This window comes from Chenopodium quinoa, unplaced genomic scaffold (assembly GCF_001683475.1).
Source record: "Chenopodium quinoa cultivar QQ74 unplaced genomic scaffold, ASM168347v1, whole genome shotgun sequence".
NCBI lineage: Eukaryota > Viridiplantae > Streptophyta > Magnoliopsida > Caryophyllales > Amaranthaceae > Chenopodium > Chenopodium quinoa.
Window position 1 is genome coordinate 537,580 of NW_018745195.1, and position 22,487 is coordinate 560,066.

General features: G+C 30.9%; 2 protein-coding genes across 2 annotated transcripts; one reads left to right on the plus strand and one right to left on the minus strand.

Moving 5' to 3' along the window:
• Nucleotides 1-9,448: 9,448 nt before the first annotated feature.
• Nucleotides 9,449-13,371, minus strand: LOC110711004 (cytochrome P450 CYP72A219-like). The gene is made up of 5 exons (XM_021889368.1): nucleotides 12,752-13,371; nucleotides 12,160-12,377; nucleotides 11,613-11,857; nucleotides 10,906-11,314; nucleotides 9,449-10,224 (listed from the first exon to the last, which is right to left on the minus strand). The coding sequence occupies exons 1-5, from the start codon at nucleotides 13,029-13,031 to the stop codon at nucleotides 9,796-9,798; spliced, it is 1,581 nt and encodes a 526-aa protein (XP_021745060.1). The 5' UTR covers nucleotides 13,032-13,371; the 3' UTR covers nucleotides 9,449-9,795.
• A 6,207-nt stretch (nucleotides 13,372-19,578) lies between these two features.
• Nucleotides 19,579-22,211, plus strand: LOC110711014 (E3 ubiquitin-protein ligase At4g11680-like). The gene is made up of 3 exons (XM_021889379.1): nucleotides 19,579-20,325; nucleotides 20,756-21,122; nucleotides 21,786-22,211. Exons 1-3 carry the CDS (start codon nucleotides 19,805-19,807, stop codon nucleotides 21,927-21,929), a joined length of 1,032 nt encoding a protein of 343 aa, XP_021745071.1. The 5' UTR covers nucleotides 19,579-19,804; the 3' UTR covers nucleotides 21,930-22,211.
• The last annotated feature ends 276 nt before the right edge of the window (nucleotides 22,212-22,487 follow it).

A 22,487-nucleotide genomic window follows, 5' to 3' on the forward strand; every position in this document is an offset into this window, starting at 1 on the left:
ATATGCATGCATGGTCCATGATTATTGATGTTGTATACTAAAAATTAAGTTGTCTTATTACTCAAAGGGCTTGAATATCTTAATGTGGAGGGGCCCCAGTTACAAATTTGTTAATTAATTAAAATTTTCATGATCATGACATCCATTTCATTAATTTTAATTTCTATAATATATATATATATGTGTGTGTGTGGGAAGGAACCACCTTAATTAATAATTGATCGTGTTCATAATCACGGAGTATGTACTATCTATTTAAAAATATTATATGAAGTTTCACCTTCAACTTTAATCTATTGGCCCGTGATTAGGATATTAAATTAATTTGAATACAACTACAACAATTAGATAATGAACTAATGGCAATGAATATAATTATGCATAAAAATAAATTAGGTGACTTTCGATACCATGTTAAGTGATGAATAACATAGCTTGCTCAATATGGTAGCCTTTTTTTTTTTTTTGTTGATAAAGAGGGGCACTTTATTTATATTATAAAATAAGGTTACAACAATATACAAGAATACCATACCCTTGGTATTACTCTATTACCTATTACCTATTACCTATTACCTTCATTTACTTGCTTAGATTTAGGCAAATTAACAAATAACAACACACCTATATCAAGAACTTCCTAATAAGATAAAACTCTACATGATGCAGAAACCTACTTCAAGACCAAGTCGCCAGCGTTTCACATTTGCTTTACAATCATAAATATATCAGATCAAAATCGCATTCTAGTGTTAAACCAGGCCACATTTTGGTCTAACATTTTAAACAACGGGATGACATAATTTTTTTATACCAATAAGGTTGATTTAGGAAAAACGCGTAAAATAGGTCACTAAATTATAATGGTAAAAGCTAACAAATATTCCGGGAGCGTTGAATAAGATAATTAAAAGTACAAATATTATGTTGAAATAAACATTAGTTACACCAATTAACACGTGATTTGTTGGCAAATAATTAAGAAACATAAAAAAAATGGTTATTAAATAACCATGCATTACCATTGAAAATTAAAGGTGTTTCCAAATATAGGGAAAAATAACTAATGGTAATAAATATTGCAGGCTAAATTTTAAATGGCTTAGGTTGTTTTAGGAAAAACTATAAATTGAGCATTTCCTTCATTTGTATGTAATAATTTCAAGAGAAAATCTGAGAGAAGAAAAATAACTCAGAGAAAAAAGGGGTTGTGTTTTTTTGCACTTTGGTATAAATAGACATTTTGTTTATGTAATTTATTTCTCCCTCAAATTTGATTAAATAGAAAATTTGCATTATTTTCTTAACAATTGGTATCAAGAGCTTGGTTGACAATTAGTCCACATTACGATAAAAATAAAAATCAGTGCAAGGAATCCAAATAATTTCCAAAACTCAAAGACTGTGGAGTGTTGGAATTGTGGAAAGATTGGGCACTATAAAAATCAGTGCAAGGGAACACCAAAAGGCAAAGAAGTGAAGGCAGAGGCAAATGTCACTTCTACCGGAGAAGGTGATGATGCGTTGATATGCTCATTGGAGAGCAAAGAAGAGTCTTGGGTATTAGACTCTGGAGCATCGTTCCATGCTACTTCTAATAAAAACTTTTTTGAGAAGTATGTCCATAGAAACCTTGGACAGGTATACCTTGGTGATGACCAACCTTGTGATATTTTTGGTCAAGGTAATGTCAAAATTAAGTTAAATGGGTCAGCTTGGGAGCTGAAGGATGTCAAACATGTTCCCGACCTAAGAAAGAACTTGATCTCAGTTGGGCAGTTGGCTCGTGAAGGTTACACTATAATCTTTCAAGGTGATAATTGGAAGATTTCAAAGGGAGCAATGATAGTTGCTCATGGTAAAAAGAATGGTACTCTCTATTTAACAGCTGGAGCGTGTTATTCGATTGCAGTTGCAACAGAGAATGAAAATTCCAAGTTATGGCACCAAAGACTTGGTCACATGAGTGAGAAAGGAATGAAGATCATGCATTCAATTGGAAAACTCCCTAGTCTAAAATCTGTGAATTTAGACATGTGTGAAGAATGCATACTTGGAAAACAGAAGAGGGTAAGCTTTCAGACATATGGAAGAACTCCAATGAAAGAAAAATTGGAGCTTGTTCATTCTGATGTGTGGGGACCAACAACCACCCAGTCTATAGGTGGAAAACAGTACTTTGTGACTTTTATTGATGATCACTCTAGGAAAGTATGGGTTTACTTTCTAAAATACAAGTCCGAAGTGTTTGAAGTTTTCAGGATATGGAAAGCTAGGGTTGAAAATGAAACAGGTCTGAAGATCAAAAGATTCAGGTCCGACAATGGCGGAGAATATGAGGACACCAAATTCAAGAAGTTTTGCTACGAGCATGGTATTAAGATGGAAAGAACTGTGCCAGGTACGCCTCAGCATAATGGCATAGCTGAGCGGATGAACCGAACATTGACAGAAAGAGCCAGAAGCATTCGTATACAGTCAGGTCTACCAAAACAATTCTGGGCAGAAGCAGTCAATACAACAGCTTACTTGATCAATCGAGGACCATCAACCCCATTGGAGTACAAATTACCAGAGGAGGTATGGAGCGGCAAAGAGATTAAATTGTCGCACTTAAAGGTATTTGGTTGTGTAGCTTATGTGCACATTAGTGATCAAGGCAGAAATAAGCTTGATCCTAAATCAAAAGTTTGCACTTTTATCGGTTATGGCGAAGATGAGTTCGGATACCGCATTTGGGATGATGAAAGCAAAAAGATTATTCGTTCAAGAGATGTAATTTTCAATGAGAGAGTCATGTACAAAGATAGGCATAAAATTGAGAGTTATGAAACAAATCAAAAAGAATCTACATTCATTGATGAAGATTATGTCCCAGACAGTACGATGCAAGAGTACACTATCATAAGTACTCCGCAACAAGAAGAACAGACTGTACAGAGCAGTACATCGCAATCAAATGACATACAACAACCTTCTTGTCCAACTCTTACCCTAAGAAGGAGTACTCGACCACATGTGCCTAATAGAAAATATATGAATTATTTGTTATTAACTGATGATGGGGAACCAGAAGATTATTATGAAGCATCCCAGACCAGAGATGCTAGCAAGTGGGGGCTTGCAATGAAAGATGAAATGCAATCCCTGATTTCAAACCAGACATGGGAACTAACTGAGTTACCCATAGGTAAGAAGGCCCTTCATAACAAATGGATATATCGAGCAAAAAAGGAGCACGATGATTCCAAGAGGTATAAGGCTCGACTAGTTGTCAAAGGTTTTCAACAGAAAGAAGGAGTTGATTATAATGAGATATTCGCTCCTGTTGTGAAACTCAATACCATTAAAACAGTGTTGAGTATTGTTGCAATTGAAGATCTTTATCTCGAGCAGTTAGATGTGAAGACTGCATTTCTTCATGGAGATCTTGATGAAGAAATATACATGCACCAGCCAGAAGGTTTTATAAAAAGTGGGAAAGAGCAGATGGTATGCAAACTTAAGAAAAGTTTATACGGGCTAAAACAAGCCCCAAGACAATGGTACAAAAAGTTTGATAACTTCATGCACAAGGAAGATTTCCAGAAGTGCAACGCTGACCACTTTTGCTACTTCAAGAGATATCAATCCAGTTATATCATCCTATTACTTTATGTTGATGATATGTTAATAGCAGGTTCTGATATGAATGATATTATAAAGTTGAAGCATCAATTGTCAAAGGAATTTGACATGAAGGACTTGGGTCCAGCAAAGAAGATTTTAGGAATGCAAATCACAAGAGATAAGCAGAGAGGCACTTTGCAGTTATCACAATCAGAGTACATCAAACGTGTTCTTCTGAGATTTAATATGGGTGATGCTAAGCCTGTTAGTACACCGTTGGCGAGTCATTTTCGTCTATCAAAGGATCAGTCCCCTCAGACAGATGAAGATAAAGAATATATGGCCAAGGTTCCTTATGCCTCGGCTATTGGAAGTTTGATGTATGCAATGGTTTGTACAAGACCAGATATTGGACATGCAGTGGGAGTTGTAAGCAGGTTTATGTCCAATCCAGGAAAAGTCCATTGGGAAGCTGTTAAATGGATTTTGAGGTATTTACGAGGTACAATTAATAAGTGTTTGTACTTTGGTAAAGGTGAATTGAAAATACAAGGTTACGTTGATGCAGACTTTGGCGGTGAAGTCGATAATAGAAAGAGAACAACGGGTTATGTATTTACAGTTGGAAATACAGCCGTAAGTTGGATGTCCCAACTACAAAAGATTGTTGCTTTATCCACTACAGAAGCTGAGTATGTGGCAGTGACCGAAGCTAGTAAAGAGATGATATGGCTTCAAGGTTTGTTAGATGAGCTGGGGTTCAAACAAGTGAATAATATTTTGTATAGCGATAGTCAGAGTGCTATACATTTAGCAAAGAATTCGGCGTTTCACTCAAGAACAAAGCACATCGGTATTCGTTATCACTTTATCAGGTCTCTTCTAGAAGATGAAGTGTTAACTCTTAAAAAGATTCTTGGAAGTAAGAATCCAGCAGACATGTTAACGAAAACAGTGACGATTGACAAGTTGAAATTATGCTCAAGATCAATTGGTCTTAAAATGACAGAAGACTAGTTGAGGTTCTACTCCTTGGTGTGAAGACAGATTGAAATCAGTCTTCAAGTGGGAGATTGTTGGCAGATAATTAAGAAACATAAAGAAAAAAATAAATGGTTATTAAATAACCATGCATTACCATTGAAAATTAAAGGTGTTTCCAAATATAGGGAAAAATAACTAATGGTAATAAATATTGCAGGCTAAATTTTAAATGGCTTAGGTTGTTTTAGGAAAAACTATAAATTGAGCATTTCCTTCATTTGTATGTAATAATTTCAAGAGAAAATCTGAGAGAAGAAAAATAACTCAGAGAAAAGAGGGGTTGTGTTTTTTTGCACTTTGGTATAAATAGACATTTTGTTTATGTAATTTATTTCTCCCTCAAATTTGATTAAATAGAAAATTTGCATTATTTTCTTAACATGATTTTGGCATGCATTCCCAAATTAACACCATTTAGGGACTGTTTGGTTGAACTTCTTGGAATGGGTTGGAATAGATTTAGAATCCATTCCATGGTTTTATTTATTTGGTTGGACTATTTAAGTATGGAATCTCAAACCTGGGGGAGTTCACTCCACCTCATTCCCTTGAAATCTCATACCCACCTCCCCCTAAGGATTTATAATCCATATTACCACTCAAGTATGATAATTCATTCCATGATAAAACCAAACAACTTTAGATTGGTATAGGAATATAGAATCCATATATACCACCCAATTATGAGAATCCATACCAATCCATTCCAACTTAGTGAACCAAACGACCTCTTAAAGAACTATTTTAAAGGGTTATCTAATACTCCGGGGCGTTTGTTAGCAAGATCCAATTATAATTCAAGTTGACAACATAAGAATTAAATAAATTTACATATCTTGAAACAAATACCTACATTTATGGTTCATTTACGTCACTAAGCTATTTAAAGATTTTCTTCAAGCCAATAATTGGCCAATTAAAAAATTAGACTACATTAATATCATAGTGTTATTATTTTAACCAACGGTCGTGTTGCTCGTATCATTTAAGAAAAGTAGGTGATTCTACCAATAAGTGGAAGCTAGATACCAATTACAATTAGCACGAAAATAAAGCTAGTTGACTTTAGTTTTCTAAGTATACGGCATATAATCTATCGTCTAGTTCTTGGCAAAATATCACCTTTGTAGCTTGCACTCTCCTTTGACGTTCTTTGATTTTGGACATAAACTTTCTCTGTCAAAATTTCACTTAAACTAATTCTTCCTTCTTTTAATTTGGTGTCTCTTTCTCTTTTTTGTGTGCTTGGGACTTGGGAGGAATATCATGGTCCACATGTCTTAGAACCTCAAAGCATGGCTTGTGAATTAAATTGCGTTCAAACAGTTCAGTTTATCGAATTTTCATTAATCAAAACTCAACAAAATTTAGTTTAGGTATAAAAATAAGGGTAATGATATATGTACCTTTTAGGGCTCTATATAAGCATTATATATACTTTCTAAAATGGAATTAAGTTTGGAATTCATGACAAAATCACGCAGATCGGTGTAATTAATGTTAATTTATCCTCATATTTCCTTTTTTTAGCTTCTTATACATAGTGCTTAGGGCTATGTTTATCAATTTCCTAAAAATAAACTTGGACAACCTTTACCTTTACTGAATTGGACTTATTTGAACTTAGCGTATCTTTCATAAACACGAACTTAATAGCCCTTACCCCAAATTATATTTCTCAAAATCAAGTAGACAAAAAAATGTCAATCTTATTTTTTGGAAACTAAAAATACCCAACAATATCAATTAATATCATGTATTTTTAAAAGCATTGGCTTAATCATACATTAGTAAAATAAAAAAAATAAAAAAAAATAAAAAAGAAAAAGAAAAAAATAAAGCAAACTATAAGTTTTGGGGTCATTTAAAATCCTAACACATCCTAAGTTAATAAATTTGAGCTATACTTTAAATTATGAAGTCATTTAATTTTACCTGTTATAAAGGGCATACCCTAAACAATATAGCATGTCTTTCTCATTTAGTATATATATTAATTAATATATTGTATTCAAATTAACGAAAGCAGTGACATCAGATCACATCGTTGCTAGTGCACCTAGTCAATGATAACTATAGTTGTGGCTGGGAAATCAAAGCCGGCAGTAGAAATGAAAGCTGATTAGCAGGTTTGGAAAATCTTATCCTATTTATATTTTTGAATTATAGGTGGCCTAAAATGTTTGTGACATATATACTGCTAAACTTAAAGGACCAACTCAACAAAAAGTTTAAAATGATAGTTAAACGATTCTAAGATCGGTTTATTATACTTTATCATGTCCTTCATGTGAATGCGGTTTGAGCCCCAATTAATATCCAACACAAAGTTAAAAGATCAACTCAACCAAAAATTAAGCTTATGATTAAAACCCAAGATCGATTTGTATAATTTTCATATACCCTTATAGTTTCAAAAATTCAACATGTACTCGTAATGTTTGATAAAAATTCACACGATACCTTAAAAATTAACCATTAACTCTCACTCGAGTTTCCGCCAATCAAACAAAATAAGATGCAAAGCAACATACATTGGCCGCCGATGGTTGTGAAAATTTTAGCTTAGGAAATAAATGGGGATTTGTTAAACGTTGCCCGCAAATTTCCATATAAAGCCCACAAATTAGACTTGGTTTGACAATTATGCCCATTTCTAAAATTGTAGTCAAAGTGAACAAATCTCGACCTAAAAAATGTGGAGCCGTACTGGGTCGCCGGGGGAGACCGGAGGGCGGGCCGGTGATGCGGGGGACGCCGGAGGTACGTCGTCGTCGACAAAACAAGGTAAAGTACCGTTAAAATTGACGTTGTACGTAACGACATCTGAAAGAGGTGCCTGTGCAGTGGAGTCGCCGCCTAAATTGGACGCCACTACCGTAGCATGGGCGTCCAAGCCAGACGCCACAACCACCGTACCGGCGTCCAGCTCAGAAGCCAGAACCACCAGACAGGCGTCCTGGCCAGGCGCCAGTCCAATGGTTGTGGCAGCCCTGCCAGGCGCCATGTCCATGGCTCTGGCGTTTCTGCCAGATGCCGCCCTGCAGTGTATTTTTTTATTTTTTTATTTTGTGGTTTTTTTTTTTGTTTAATTTTTTTTTTTAAATTGAAAATTCGAAATTGTGTTAAAAAAAATTTTGAAATGGTTTTAAATTTGGAAATTCGAAATGGTTTTTTTTAAAATTACGTTTGAAAATTCGAAATGGTTTTTTTTTAAATTAAGTTTGAATATTCGAAATGGTTTTTTTTAAATTAAGTTTGAAAATTCGAAATGTTTTTTTTTTTAAATTCGAAATTGTATTAAAAAAAATTTGAAATGGTTTTAAATTTGAAAATTCGAAATTGTTTTAAATTTGAAAATTCGAAATGGTTTTAAATTTGACAATTCGAAATGGTTTTAAATTTGAAAATTCGAAATGGATTTAAATTTGAAAATTCGAAATGGTTTTAAATTTGAAAATTCGAAATGATTTTAAATTTGAAATGGCGAAATTGTATAAAAATAAAATTCGAAATGGTTTGAAAATTCGAAATGGTTTTAAATTAAGTTTTTTTTTAAATTAAATTTGAAAATTCGAAATGGTTTTTTTTCTTTTATTTTTGGTTTTTTTTTTAAATTTAAAAATTCAAAATGTTTTTTTTTTGAAATTAAGTTTAATAATTTTATGTTTTTATTTATGATGTGGAAATTAGATTTGTGTTAATATATATTATTATGTTTTAATTGTTTATGTGTATGAATACTTTTATAAATGATTGTGTTTCAAATTTGTATGTGTATGAATAATATTATACATAATTATGTTTTTAATTTTGTGTTAATTCTGTGTAAATATAGAAAGTAAATGTATTATCCGTTAAATGTAGAAATGAAATTTACAAATTAAAAATGTAGATATTAATTATGTGTTAATGTTGTGTTAAATGTATTAATTTAAGCTTGAATTAATATTTATTATAATATATAATTGATGCAGGATTATGGTGGAGACGGAAATAATTACAGTGGGATATTTGGACATGATGGTCCATTTGAAGATGCTCAACAAGGGATTGATTGGGCAAAACAGGTTGCAATTACAGCTGGATTTTGCTTGGTAGTAGTAACTCATAAATCTCAACGGGATGGTAGAATGGATCGCATTTTGAGATGCGACCTTTATCGCAAAAGAGAAGAAAGAGATTTCCATACAGCCACTCAGTTTGATACAAAGCGGAAAGGTTGTGGGTGTGAGTTCAGAGTAAAGGTTCGACAACTACGGAGCCGCCACCTCTTTCCCTTGCCGCCTCGACATCGTCATAAATAATTTTTTGTGGGCTTTATGTGGAGATTTGCGGGCAATGTTTAGCGATTCACAATAAATGTACGCTCACGGCCCGTTTAGTAAACACAACATGGTTGAAATAATAAATTACAACTTATGATCTGCTTCTCTATATGTGAAATAATAAGGTTGAGCAGTCTAAAACATATGCGATTAATTAAGTAATATAATGTAGTTTCCAGCTCTTATATAAAATAATAATAATGTCTTTAATAAGTAAGAATTTTTTTTTTTTTTTTTTTTGACAAGTAAGATAGATAATGTCTAATAGCTGCTAGCCTAATTAATACTTCTGTAATGAGAGATTGTTATATACCTCCGGGTGCACGGTACACCCATGAGCATTTTGTTCTCATTTTGATAATTGTTTTTTATTTAATCATCAAACGAAGAGCAAAATCTAATTTTGAGTTAGTTGGGTGCATGATACACCCGGGTATGTATAAAATATTTCACCGTAGAGATCATATTCCTAATTTGATTAAAAGCCTTTATGACGTTTTCTTTCCTTGTGCTGAGCTCTTAGGCAATACAATTAGCATAAATTTGCAAGTCATACACTTAATATCTTCGTAATAGGATCGGAGTACATTAATATGCACGTGCCCTATAATATAATCTTAGATATTAAAGTAGCATTATATACAAATACTTTCTCGATTTGTTTTTAAGTAAATACATTACAATTAAAAAAGAACAAAAAAATATATATATAATCAATGTTGTCGTATATAAGCTACTCCATTAATTTAAACTCATCAGCTTTATTGCTGCAACTATATATTGTAGCAATAAATTAATTTAAAGAAGCATAATTTTAGATACGACGTAGTATTAAGTTTGCACCAAATTGAGGACGAAGGGTTCCACGGCTACTAGTAGGAGCATGCTCATAAGATGGTGAGAGGTCTAAGGAAAAACGTTGCAAAATCATTGCCAACGCCATTTTAGCCTGCATCATCGCGAAATTCGATCCAATGCATATGCGAGGCCCCCATCCAAATGCGAAGAAGCACATCTTTCCTCCGGTTGCATTCGAAATCCCTTGTGAAAATCTATCTGGGTTAAACTCCTTTGCATCAGAACCCCAATATTTTTCACTTTGATGAACATCAATCAGTGATAATTTGACTTGTACACCAGCTGGTAGAATTGTATCTCCTACTTTCATTTCATGGGAAACTTTCCGTGTAAGTGAAGGTACTGGTGGATATAGTCGTAGAACCTCGTGAAGTATCATGTTCACCTAGACAAATTAAAGCCCAAGAAACGACGACATATATATGTACTGTTAGATACAAGTGCGAGTATATTTATCCCTTAACTTGTTAATTGAAAGACGAAATGATGACCAAAATGGGTTAGAATGTACCCTTAAAAAGGTAAAAAGACCTAAATGGTTTGTAACCAACCTTTTTTTTTTTTTTTTTGTGTTTCACCTGGTTCATCCTTTGGGCTAATCCGGATTTAGGGATCAGTTTTGGGTTGGTTAATAACCTACCTGCATGAGCTACTAAGATCATATTTTCAATTGATTTTAAGATTGTACCTCACTTTAGCTATGTTTGTGGACTTTCTCTCCTCTATTCTTAGCTTAACAACATATTAATGGGTAGTCAAAAATCATCCTTTGCCTAAACAATTTTTTATTAAAAAAAAAAATACTATGATCTCATTTTTAACAATGTAAAATTATGAATTAACAGGTTATTATTTTGTGATGACAATCAAAGATCTATCTTTAAACGTACATTTAGGTTGGGTTATTTCATGCATGACTAGCAAGTAATTTTAACTTATCTCATCCCAAATAAATTTTGTTAATTCTAATGGTTAAAGTAGTGATACTATTTTAGTATAGCAACCCAACTAATTATGAATTTAAATAGTCAATTTGCTCAAAATTATAGAAATGTATAGTAAATACCTTTTTCAGCTGATTTAAGCCATCTAAATGAGGTGTATCATGGCCGATAATCGCGATAATCTCCTCTCGAGCTTGTTCTTGCCAATTTTGGTGTTTGCTTAACAAAACAAGGGTCCATGCCAACAATGTTGAAATGGTTTCTTGTCCAGCAATATAGAACATTTTGCACTCTTCAATTATTTCTTTCATACCCATTTTAAAATGTTGTTGTTTGTTATTTCCATGTAAAAATTGATGATCTTGTATTCCTTCTACATTTGATTTGAGTAATAACCCTAGCAAATCATCTTTAGCTGCTTCTCCATTATTCTCCATTGCCTTTTGCCTCCTTCGAATCATCTCTTTTAGCAATGACTCCATTTCATGGAGAATTTCCGCCTCCCTTTTGTTTGTTTTCGTTGGGAGAAACCTAAAAACCGATAAAAAGGGTTATTAAACTCAGCCAATAGCTAGTCAATACATTTAGTTACATCAAACACGACACAACATGTATATGTTTAATTCTTAGCCATGCGTCCATGTATATATAATTGTTATGGCCTATTTGGTAGGAAATAGTTACAGTTGTAGTTATCGAACTTATCAATGTAAAGGGTACACGTACATTATTTTAGTAAGAAAAGTCAAATATTAATTAATGTGTATAATAAAGTTAGACAACTAACCAATAACCAACCAAATTAATATCTATCAATGCAATTACGTACCTAGATCCGGGGATATAAACTGACTGTATGGATTTAGTAGTTATTGAGATGTGTTCTCTAAGAAGTTCAAACACTCTCCTTCCTTCTTCAAAACTACTCCCAAATGCTGCACGAGAGATTGCGTCTGCAGATAGATTGTGTAAATACGACCAGATTTCGAGCTCACTCGATCCTGTTTTCAATGTCATCTTCTCCCATTCTTGTATCATGGTGTTACTACTCGCTTGAAATGCTGGCACCATATGCTAAAACAATTCCAAAATCATAATAAGCAATATAATTAATTGAATAAAACCTCCCTAATTCCAAAATAATATAGAAATATGTATTCCAAATCTAGGTTTAGTTGTAGGTTTTATATTATTACTCCGTATTATATACTAGTAATCTAGTAGTAGTATACATACTTTGTATATGACTATAATCAATACAGTCAGTTATTAACTAGATTTAAAATCTAAGATCAAATCTCGCTTTATGATCTACTCTTTGTGCCTCAATAAATCTACATACACACGAAAAATATAAAAATACGATAAAAACGAACCTTTAGTTTCTCCATATGGAAAGCAGGGTTGAGCAATTTTCTGTCTTGAGCCCATTTTTGGCCTTCGAGCCTTGTTAAACCATTAGTAATCCTTTTTACAAATGGGTGTGGTATTATCTTCGTAAAATCATAAATCTTCATGAATATTTCTCTTATTTCTTCGGGTTTGGTTATAATCACCGTAGGTGTTGGTCCATCCCATACAAATGATTTTTCACCTACATGTATGCATGCCAAAAAAATATTCAATTATTATACACTTAAATATACCCTTAAAATACAAGGAATTAATTAATAGACCAAAAGTCAGGAAAGTAATGAGATAATATCGTATAATATATTTTTGGGAATTATATTATCTTATGAAATATTTGTTAGGATATATTATCCTGTATTATAGTCAAATTCTATCTTCCTAGATTATTGTTAATTCTAGGGTACTATATATTCCTTTGCAAGTTAATGAGAAAGGGGGCCATAATTATAAAAATTCTTCAGAAAGACAACACAAATCTACAATAGATTTAAGGTATTTCGTAATATGCAATCACACATAACATTTATAAAAAGACGAATGGAGTAATAAACATACCATAACTCTTGATGGTTTGAAGATGGAAAGGGAAGATCCGAGGGATATAATCATTGGAAAAGCTCTCCATAGGTTTGGAAGTGGTTTCGTTCACCATTTTAGCAATTTCTTTGGTGTTACCATGCAACACCTTGTAAGGGTGACCTTGTAATCCTTGCTTTGTAAGGCGTTTTTCGAGTGCTTTTGGCTTCAACCATATCCAATTCAATGTCTTCCAAACCCATGCTATGATGATAGTACACACCAAGGAGCTTGCAATTTTGCTTAAGGTAATCTCCATAATAATTACTCGTATATTCTACAATAATGATAATAAGATTTTTGTGTATCAAATTATAATGAGAGCGGAAATTAATTAATTGAAACAAACATGAGGAAGAATAATAATAATTACTCCATATTTAAGAGAATTGTTCTTTGAATTTTATGAGCACTACTATTCAATATTAATGCATTATTTTAATCATGACGTCACTACTTACTTGGATAATGTGTCTTAATGCAAGAGACGTCAAACACAAATTGGCTAAGTAATTAGAAATTTAGGGTTAAGACTCTTAAGAGTTCTAGACCAAGACATCAAGCATACTACGTTCATGCAATTTTGAATTTTCGATTTCTACAATTAATTAATTAATATGCTGTTATTGTCACCAAAACTCTAGAAATTGTTATATCAAGTGATATGATTAGATGTTTCAACTTTCTGAATTTGACTTTGTTGATGCTTATAATTATAAAAAAAAAAAAATAAATAAATAAAAAAAAAATTAAAAATTATGAAATGATACTGTAATATCGTTTTGTATTAACTTTTAAAGTGATTAATTAAGTAAGTGTTATTCTAGATGCGCAAAGGCATGTACTCCTAGGTATAGAGCAAGTGACTTAATGTGCAGTCTCTTAATTATCTGGGTTAGAAAAACTAATTTGCAATTTGGCAAATGAGCGTCGAGTTGAGTTTTAGTATATGTTCGATTTAAGCTTGAAAGAATTAAACGTTTGGCTTATCTTGAATGAGCATTTAAAATTCTTGTTCTAGTTTTACATGTTAATTGTTTGATTTTTTTAATCTTAGCTTGTGACTATGCTCATATGAATTTTAATTAGTCAAATTTGAGCCTGAACGGGACTATATATATAATCAAGCTTATTTGATAAACGAGTCTTTATCACTCAATTCTTTATCTTTTTTTTTTTTTTTTTTTTTTTTTAAAGTCATTTTAATAATAAAAACTACACCAACCTTGACATTTGGGAACCTTATACTTTTCAAATTACATATCTTTTTGGCTTCTTCATGCCGCTTATATTTTTATAAATAAATAAATAAATAAATTATTTTTTCTTATTTAGATGTGACTTTTATTTGATAATGGCGTTTGTTTAAGTCATGGTCATGACATGCATGAACCAACACTATGCGAGTCGGTGGTTTCATTACACGAAGTAATTGTCTTTTTTTGTCAATATTAGTGTGCAATGAGAAATCTTCAGATCATAATTGACTCAAATTCGGCGTGTGCACTTATGAGAAATTATTTTTTTGAGCCCCCAATCTAAATAATTTATTAACGGGTCAATTTTTATGAAGGCCCAAAAGGCCCAACTATTAGAAATGACAGCTTTTGTCCAAAGGAATTGGATCCACCAAGACTCTATACCTCAAGCGGCCTGCAACTTTCCAAAGAATGCCCTTCCGTTTGATTTGACAGAAAATATTTTTCTAGATTTTTTATTTTTTCATTTTTCATTATTTGGTTAGTGAATGGATGAAAATAGATCTTCCAATAGTAGAAAATGTTTTTCTTCTAAAAGGAAGGTATGCCATATTTTCCTCCATACTTCGTTCTTAAATTCCTTATATCTCCTCTTATCCGTCTTCTCCCTTCTACCCCTAGTTTTCCCTTCCTATATACTACATAATTTTTTGTAAAGAAACAAACAAATGAAAACTATTTTTACAATTGTGTTTACCCTTGAAAATTATTTTCCATGGAGAATCATTTTCCCAAAACATTGTGTTCCGCTAAAACAAACAAAGCCTATAAGAAAGCAAAATTCTAATTTATCATACATGTAGTAATAACTATGGATGATCAACTAGATTAGTTGGTTAAAGCTTTAAAGGGTGACACCCAAGACCTAAAATTAATCTTGTCTACATCATTTGTCTTTGAGGCCCTCTCTACATACACCTAAAAAAAAAGTAATAGTTGCATTATTTTGATTAATCTAATATATATATATGTATAAATAAAGTAGGCATTTTTGCAAAGCATTTGGAACACCACGTAAAAAATATACTTATTTCGATCAATAAGAAGAAAGATTTTGTATTTTATTTTTGAATTAAAAAATAATCTCGCCACCTAGATAAAAGTAACGAATTAGATTTGATATACCTAAAATTTTAATACCACGTAGATTATAATCCACGAATTAAATTATTTTAATGAAAAATAAATAAAGTAAAAATATAGGAAAAGATAAATTTATTAATTCAATACTACGAGTATAAGAAATCCAAAAAAAATTTATTAAAAAATATCTAAATGATAAACGCTTATAATAAAGTTTGATACCTATTATTATAAGATAAATTTTGATAGTATTTACGATAAGAAATACAAATTGTTCGTTAATTATAATTAACTTAAAATTTGTGATACCTACCATTATAAATTGACACATCATACGACACAAACAAAATCTCGTATCAATAAAAAAAACCCATCAAGCGAATTTTGTTTTGTATTTTATTTTTGAATTAAAAATTTATGTCGTCACCTAAATAAAAGTAACGAATTAGATTTGTTATATTTAAAATTTTAATGCCACGTAGATTATAATCCACGAAATAAATTATTTTAATGAAAAAAATAAAGTAAAAACATAGGAAAAGATAAATTTATTAATTCAATACTACGAGTATAAGAAACCCAAAAAAATATACTAAGAAATATTTAAATGATAAACGCTTATAACAAAGTTTGATACCTATCATTATAAGATGAATTTTGATATAGTATTTATAATAAGAAATACAAATTGTTCGTTAATTATAATTAAACTAAAATTTGTGATACCTACCATTATAAATTGACACATCAACGACACAAACAAAATTTCGTATCAATAAAAAACTCCATCAAGCGAATTTTGTGTTATTAATTTTGTGTTAACTTTTGGTCATCAATAGCCGGGTAATTTTTAGCTTAAATTTTAAAAACCTGTGTTTAAATTAGTATTTCTATGTTTACCAATACTGTTAAAACAATGATTAGTATTTCCATTTAAACATAGGATTTTAATTTATATCAAAGAGGTTGGTGATTCTATCGAATATTAAAGATTTTATATTACGGAAAAATATCATATTTACAATTTATTTATAGTTAATAAATTCATTATAAGTTATAGTAAAAAAATAAAAATATTAAACTTTTGTAATTTTGTCTGAGATTATTAAATATAATAAATCAAATAATTAAAAATATTAGATGAAAAAACCGTGCATCACTTTAGATGCACATCTTTTTTTACATAAATCTCATGAAAAGATTATTTTCTTAATTTAACCCTATAATTTTATACAATTTTCAAGAGTGATTTTCAAAAGTTTATTTAATAATAATAATAATAATAATAATAATAACAATAATAATAATAATAATCTAATCTAATATATATAAATAAAATAGGCATTTTTGGAGAGCATTCGGAGCGCCACGTAAGAAATATACTTATTTCGAACAATAGGAAGAAAGATTTGTATTTTATTTTTGAATTAAAAAATTATGTCGTCACCTACATAAAAGTAACGAATTAGATTTGATATATCTAAAATTTTAATGACACGTAGATTATAATCCACGAATTTAATTATTTTAATGAAAAAAATAAAGTAAAACTATAGGAAAAGATAAATTTATTAATTAAATACTACGAGTATAAGAAATCCAAAAAAAATATACTAAAAAATATTTAAATGATAAACGCTTATAATAAAGTTTGATACATATCATTATAAGATAAATTTTGATTGTATTTATGATAAGAAATACAAATTGTTTGTTAATTATAATTAAATTAAAATTTATGATATCTACCATTATAAATTGACACATCATATGACACAAACAAAATTTCGTATCAATAAAAAAACCCCATCAAGCGAAATTTGTGTTTATTTTTGGTCATCAATGGCCGGGTAATTTTAAGCTTAATTTTTAAAATCTTATGTTTAAAGTAGTATTTCTAATTATTACTTACATCATATTAATTTGGGATACTCAATGATTATATGTTTATGTTTTATTTACTAAATGTTTATTTACATGCAAACCTAACACATCATACAACACAAATAAATTTCGTATCAATACAAAACTCCATCAAGCGAATTTTGTGTTAGTAATTTTGTGTTAGTTTTAGGTCATTAATGTCTGGGTAATTTTTAAAACCTTATGTTTAAATTTATATTTGTAATTATTAGTTACATTGTATTTATTTAGGATACTTAACGGTTATTTGTTTATGTAATGACATACGATTAGATGTTATATACATAATATATGGATGGTTTGGTTATTTTTGGAGATGATGAAAAAATTCCAATGCATAGATTTGATTTTATATTGTGGACGAGGTTGGTGATTCTATCGAATAAAAGATGGTAAAATAATGATTTAGGATTTAAGTTATTAAAAATTTATCATTTCACAATAAAGATTTTATATAACGGAAAAAAAAATCATATTTAAAATTTATTTATATTTAATAAATTCATTATAAATTACAGTAAAAAAAATAAATGTTAAACTTTTGTAATTTTGTCTGAAATTATTAAATACAATAAATCAAATAATTTAAAATCTTAGATGAAAAAACCGTGCATCGCACGGGCTTCCATCTAGTTTTCCAATATTTTGGGGTTTATCAATTTGACCATGAGTTTTCATAAATTTATAATAAATAGTTTAGTTTTGTAGTCGGGATCTCATTAGAGAACAATTTTTAAAGCATATGAAAATGGAGATATTAGTGTTTAAAAATATTTATTAAACATACGTAATGGCTCTCTCTACACTGTACACACATGCGTGCACACATACGCACACATAAAGATGATGGCTTTGGGTCGTGCCTCGTGCAGGCCCACGTGCTTTGGGGTTAGTTAGGCCCGACCCATAGCTCGGCCACGAGTTTCATGCCAGGCCATGACGTGCCGAAGTTTTCAAAAGGTTGGCCCGTGCACGGCCTAGGCCCACGTGCCATCGTGCCGGCCTAACGTGTCTAAGCAAAATTGCATTGATTTTAGCATGCTTTGTCATGCCGGGCCCGGCTGTACCGTGCCTTATCATGTTTTTTCCAAGTAAAGGCAGCCCACGGCCCACATGCACAAAACCGTGTCGTATTTTTTTCGTGTCCATATCGTGCCGTACTTTTTTTGTGCCGGGCTTTGGGCTGGCCAGGCCCAGTGCCTTCTTTACGTACACACACTCGTATGTACGTACTTTAAAGTAAGAAAAACAAAAAGGAATCCAAGAGAGCACTCAGTCACGCACATACACGTACTTATATTAAAGTAAGAAGAACAAATAAAGGATCCAAGAGAGTATAAAATTTGGTGAGATTTGTCTTTTGTTCCTTTATAGTTTATTTTCTTAGAACTTTTATATGATGTTAGGCATATGACATGACTTTTATAGAGAGTATATTTTAGGAAAACTACTCACAGATTAATTAGTAGAGAATGACTTTTGAATTAGGTTTCGCATATCACATTTGCAAATTGCTAGAAGTTTCTCTCTAAACTCACATCTACTAGTCATATCCATAAAGACACAAAGCCACCCAATAATGAATGAAAACCTTTATTTAGCAAATAAAAAAAATAAAAAAAATTGAACCACCTAAAAATGAAGTAAAAGGGTGTGGTGGGCTCTACTTCTACATCCTAACTTAGTTAACTAAATTACTTCCAAAAAATATAGTCACTTTCTCTGAACAAATCACATATTTAGAACCATATACATCTTTCGTATATATTCGAGATTAATAAAACTCTCATCTACTTAAAGTTAACATATTGTTAGTGAACTACGTAACTTTACTGTATCAACCCAAAAATTCCATGAGAGCGAGATAGAGGGAATGTATGAAGGTAGGACATATCCATGTATAAGAATCAAAGAATGACATAAAATCTCAACCATATGTAGTGATCGAAAATGCATGACAAGGACACAATTTAAGTATGAACTCTATGTAGCAACTTCAGGTGCAAATAATCTAAGAAAATAGAACAACCATGCTAATTTATGCACCAAGTATAATCCAAACTACTGCAGGTTGGGTTAGTTGGCCAACTTAATCATCTTAAACACCCACTAAACCCTCCCAAAACTCGAAAACACAAAAATAAAAATAAAAATTCCTACTTCACTTTCCATTATTATTTTGAAAATGACACTAAATATTGTAAACATGAAACTTGATTTGCTAATACATCTCTGACAAATCCATTTAACAGAACCATACCCAAATCCTAACTACTCTTATAAGCTCAATTACATAAAAGATTAGATAATAATTTGTTGATTTAATTTAATAACTAATTTGGTGATTTACGTAAATAAATAATGAACATAATAAATATAATTAAATTTGTTAGGCCAACAGTTATTGTAGGAAATTCCCTTTACGTCAATTTCAAAATCCATCCAATCTCACCAATTCCTCTTAATATTATGGGTAATACATAACCTTCTAAGATACCCTTGTTATCAAAGCAAAGGTTTTGTTGGGTTGTTGGTCACCATCTTAAAACCCAACTTCACCTTCCTCTCTTATTCTTCAAATTTCACTCTTTCTTCAAATGCTACAAATGAATTCCTCTGATCATCAACTCATTAATAATAATAATAATAATAATAATAATAATAATAATAATAATAATAATAATAATTCGACTAATCCTCGAGCTTCTTTAGCTCGTCGAAAATAGCTAAGCTAGCTAGCTTAGCATTCATTTTTATTTTTTCCTAGATGGGGTTTTCTAATCATGTACATATTCCACTTTCATCATCAAGTTTGTTACGTGGTGAAACACGAGGAGAAGGTGGAGTAGATGAGACCGCGCATGAAGCCCTTTTTACAAGTAGTAATGATCAAATAAGGCTGGTTAGGGAAATTCCGGCTTCATTTGTTGTAAGGATGGCAATGAGGGTATCGCGAGCAAAGTGGTTTACATTCCTTAGAAGGGTTTTTCATTACCAAAATGGATCAAGATCTCACCTTGGAGAAAACCCTTTTAATTCTTGTAGTTGGATGATGCTTGAATTTCTAGCACTTGTTATTCAAATATGTGTTACTTTGATTACACTATGTTTTTCTAAGGAAGAGAGGCCTGTTTGGCCTATGAGAATATGGATTGTTGGGTATGATTTTGGTTGTGTTATGAACCTTTTTATCCTATATTGGAGGTATAGGCATTACCATTTGGTACAAGGAAATAATGGGCTAAACATTCTTGATTTGGAACAACAACGAAACAATGAAGAACCAAGGTACTTTTTATGTCTAATTCAAAATTACTTATCAAGTACATCACATTTTATTATTTTGTTGCATACTTAATTACTTAGTCTTGTCTAGTGTCAATGCAAGAAATTAAATTTAAAAGAATTGTACTTGTAATAGTTTTAGATAATATTATTAAATCCATGGATAGCATGCATATGTTTAACTTTAATGATATTTTATGATTAGTTCATGATTACATGTGGATTTACTTTAATCTAAATAATGTACATGCCATACCTACTAAATGCATGCAAGCACATATATAAAACATCATTACATGTTATCTTAATTAGTTTATAGATTAGTATGCAAAAATAACACATTTTAAGTTAATAATCTTACAAACTTTAATAAGATTGATGTGGTACAAAGTATGCTGATATATTATTGGTGTTTATACATGGTTTTGGGCAGGGGCTTGCATTTGGTGAACAGATGCAGGGCATCTCTAGACTTGTTCTTTGCAATGTGGTTTGTGATGGGGAATGTATGGGTTTTCGACTCGCGATTTGGATCCTTCAACCGAGCTCCAAAGCTTCACATCCTTTGCATAATCATATTGTCTTGGAATGCCATAACTTACTCCTTTCCTTTCCTTCTTTTTCTTCTTCTTTGCATTTGTGTTCCATTAATTAGTAGCTTCATTGGCTATAATATGAACTTGGGTTCTGCTGAAAAGGGAGCATCTGATGATCAAATATCTCAGTTACATTGCTGGAGATATAAATTGGTTGAGACCAGTTTAGGTGCTGGGAATTCCTCCCCTACTAAGGACAATCCAGTAAGTTCACCTCCTTTCATTATTGTTCGTCTCATTTACTATTCATACATGGCATGTTGTCTAGTTAAAGTCTTAAAGATGCGGTTTATTCACCTGATTTTACTTATTTGATCTTATTAAATCATATAAAAACCTATTTTAGCTGTAAATTAAACTTTGGTAATCCTTATTAACCCTTATCATTGAAACCCTGGTTTTTTTTTTTTTTTTTTTTTTAAGATTTTTTTTTTCATAAAAAAAAATTGAAATAAGTGAAAATAATAAGGAAACTGAACCGAACTTAAAACTTTGACAACCATGCATGAACTTAATGATATACGGGTCGGAGTATAAGAAAAAAAAAACACAGAGTCTGCCGTATTTAAAAAAAAAAAAAAAAAAAAAAAAAAAAAAAAAAAAAAAAGCTTCTCTACAAAAAGAATCTTCCACAAATTTCTTGTACATATTTCACCTTAAGATATCTTTTTTTTCCTCAACTTAAATAAATACAAAGTAATATTAGTTTTTAATCAGTAAAAATTACTTTATTCACTAAAAATCAATATTATTATGTAAAAATCAGTCTAAATTAGGTGAAGAAAATGGGATCTTTATTAACTTGTGTGTTATTAGTTACTTGATAATTAGCACTAAAATTAATTAAATGCTTAATTAATGTTGCAGGAGTGTTGTATATGCTTGACAAAATACAAGGACAAAGAAGAGATAAGGCAATTGCCATGTTCACATATTTTCCACAAAAAATGTGTGGACCAATGGCTTAGGATTATATCATGCTGTCCTTTATGTAAACAATGTTTAGATTGATCAAAGCCTTTATATATAGGTTAATTGTTGATATATTGTTACAAAATACTAACGAGAAACTATACACCCTTTTTTTCTTTATAATAGCTTAATTATATGAAGTATATTATAAAATGGGGTATACACTACTTTCATTGTACAACTACTTTTTCACCATATATTGTAAAGTAAGAGTATATATAGTATATTATATAGATTGTCTATAAATTTATGAGGAATGTAACAATTTCATCATGAAATCCTCTTATATACGAGTATATGTATACAAAAGTTAATGACATCTGTTTTTTTTTTTTTTTTTTTTTTTTTGGGTGTGTGTCTTTAAAGCTTTATTTTTTAAGTTCATATTAAAGGTTTTACAGTTACTTTTGTTTGTGTGGTTAATAAAACTACAAAATTGATTTTCATCATACAGTTGAGTGATTATATCGAGCATTTCACGAACTAATAATTATCTCATTCACTTTTGTTGTATCTATTTGGAATCTTGTAAGACAAAAATAGATAAATCAAAATTCTTCTAACCACATAATTTTCAATTTATATAGCTAGGGGTTT

Coding starts and splice junctions, on each gene's coding strand:
- LOC110711004 (XM_021889368.1), bottom strand. CDS start 13,031: ATGGAGATTACCTTAAGCAAAATTGCAAGCTCCTTGGTGTGTACTATC. Junction 11,858..12,159: donor TCCATATGGAGAAACTAAAG/GTTCGTTTTTAT, acceptor GAATTGTTTTAG/CATATGGTGCCAGCATTTCA. Junction 10,225..10,905: donor GCTTAAATCAGCTGAAAAAG/GTATTTACTATA, acceptor TAATTTGTCTAG/GTGAACATGATACTTCACGA.
- LOC110711014 (XM_021889379.1), top strand. CDS start 19,805: ATGGGGTTTTCTAATCATGTACATATTCCACTTTCATCATCAAGTTTG. Junction 20,326..20,755: donor CGAAACAATGAAGAACCAAG/GTACTTTTTATG, acceptor GGTTTTGGGCAG/GGGCTTGCATTTGGTGAACA. Junction 21,123..21,785: donor CCCCTACTAAGGACAATCCA/GTAAGTTCACCT, acceptor TTAATGTTGCAG/GAGTGTTGTATATGCTTGAC.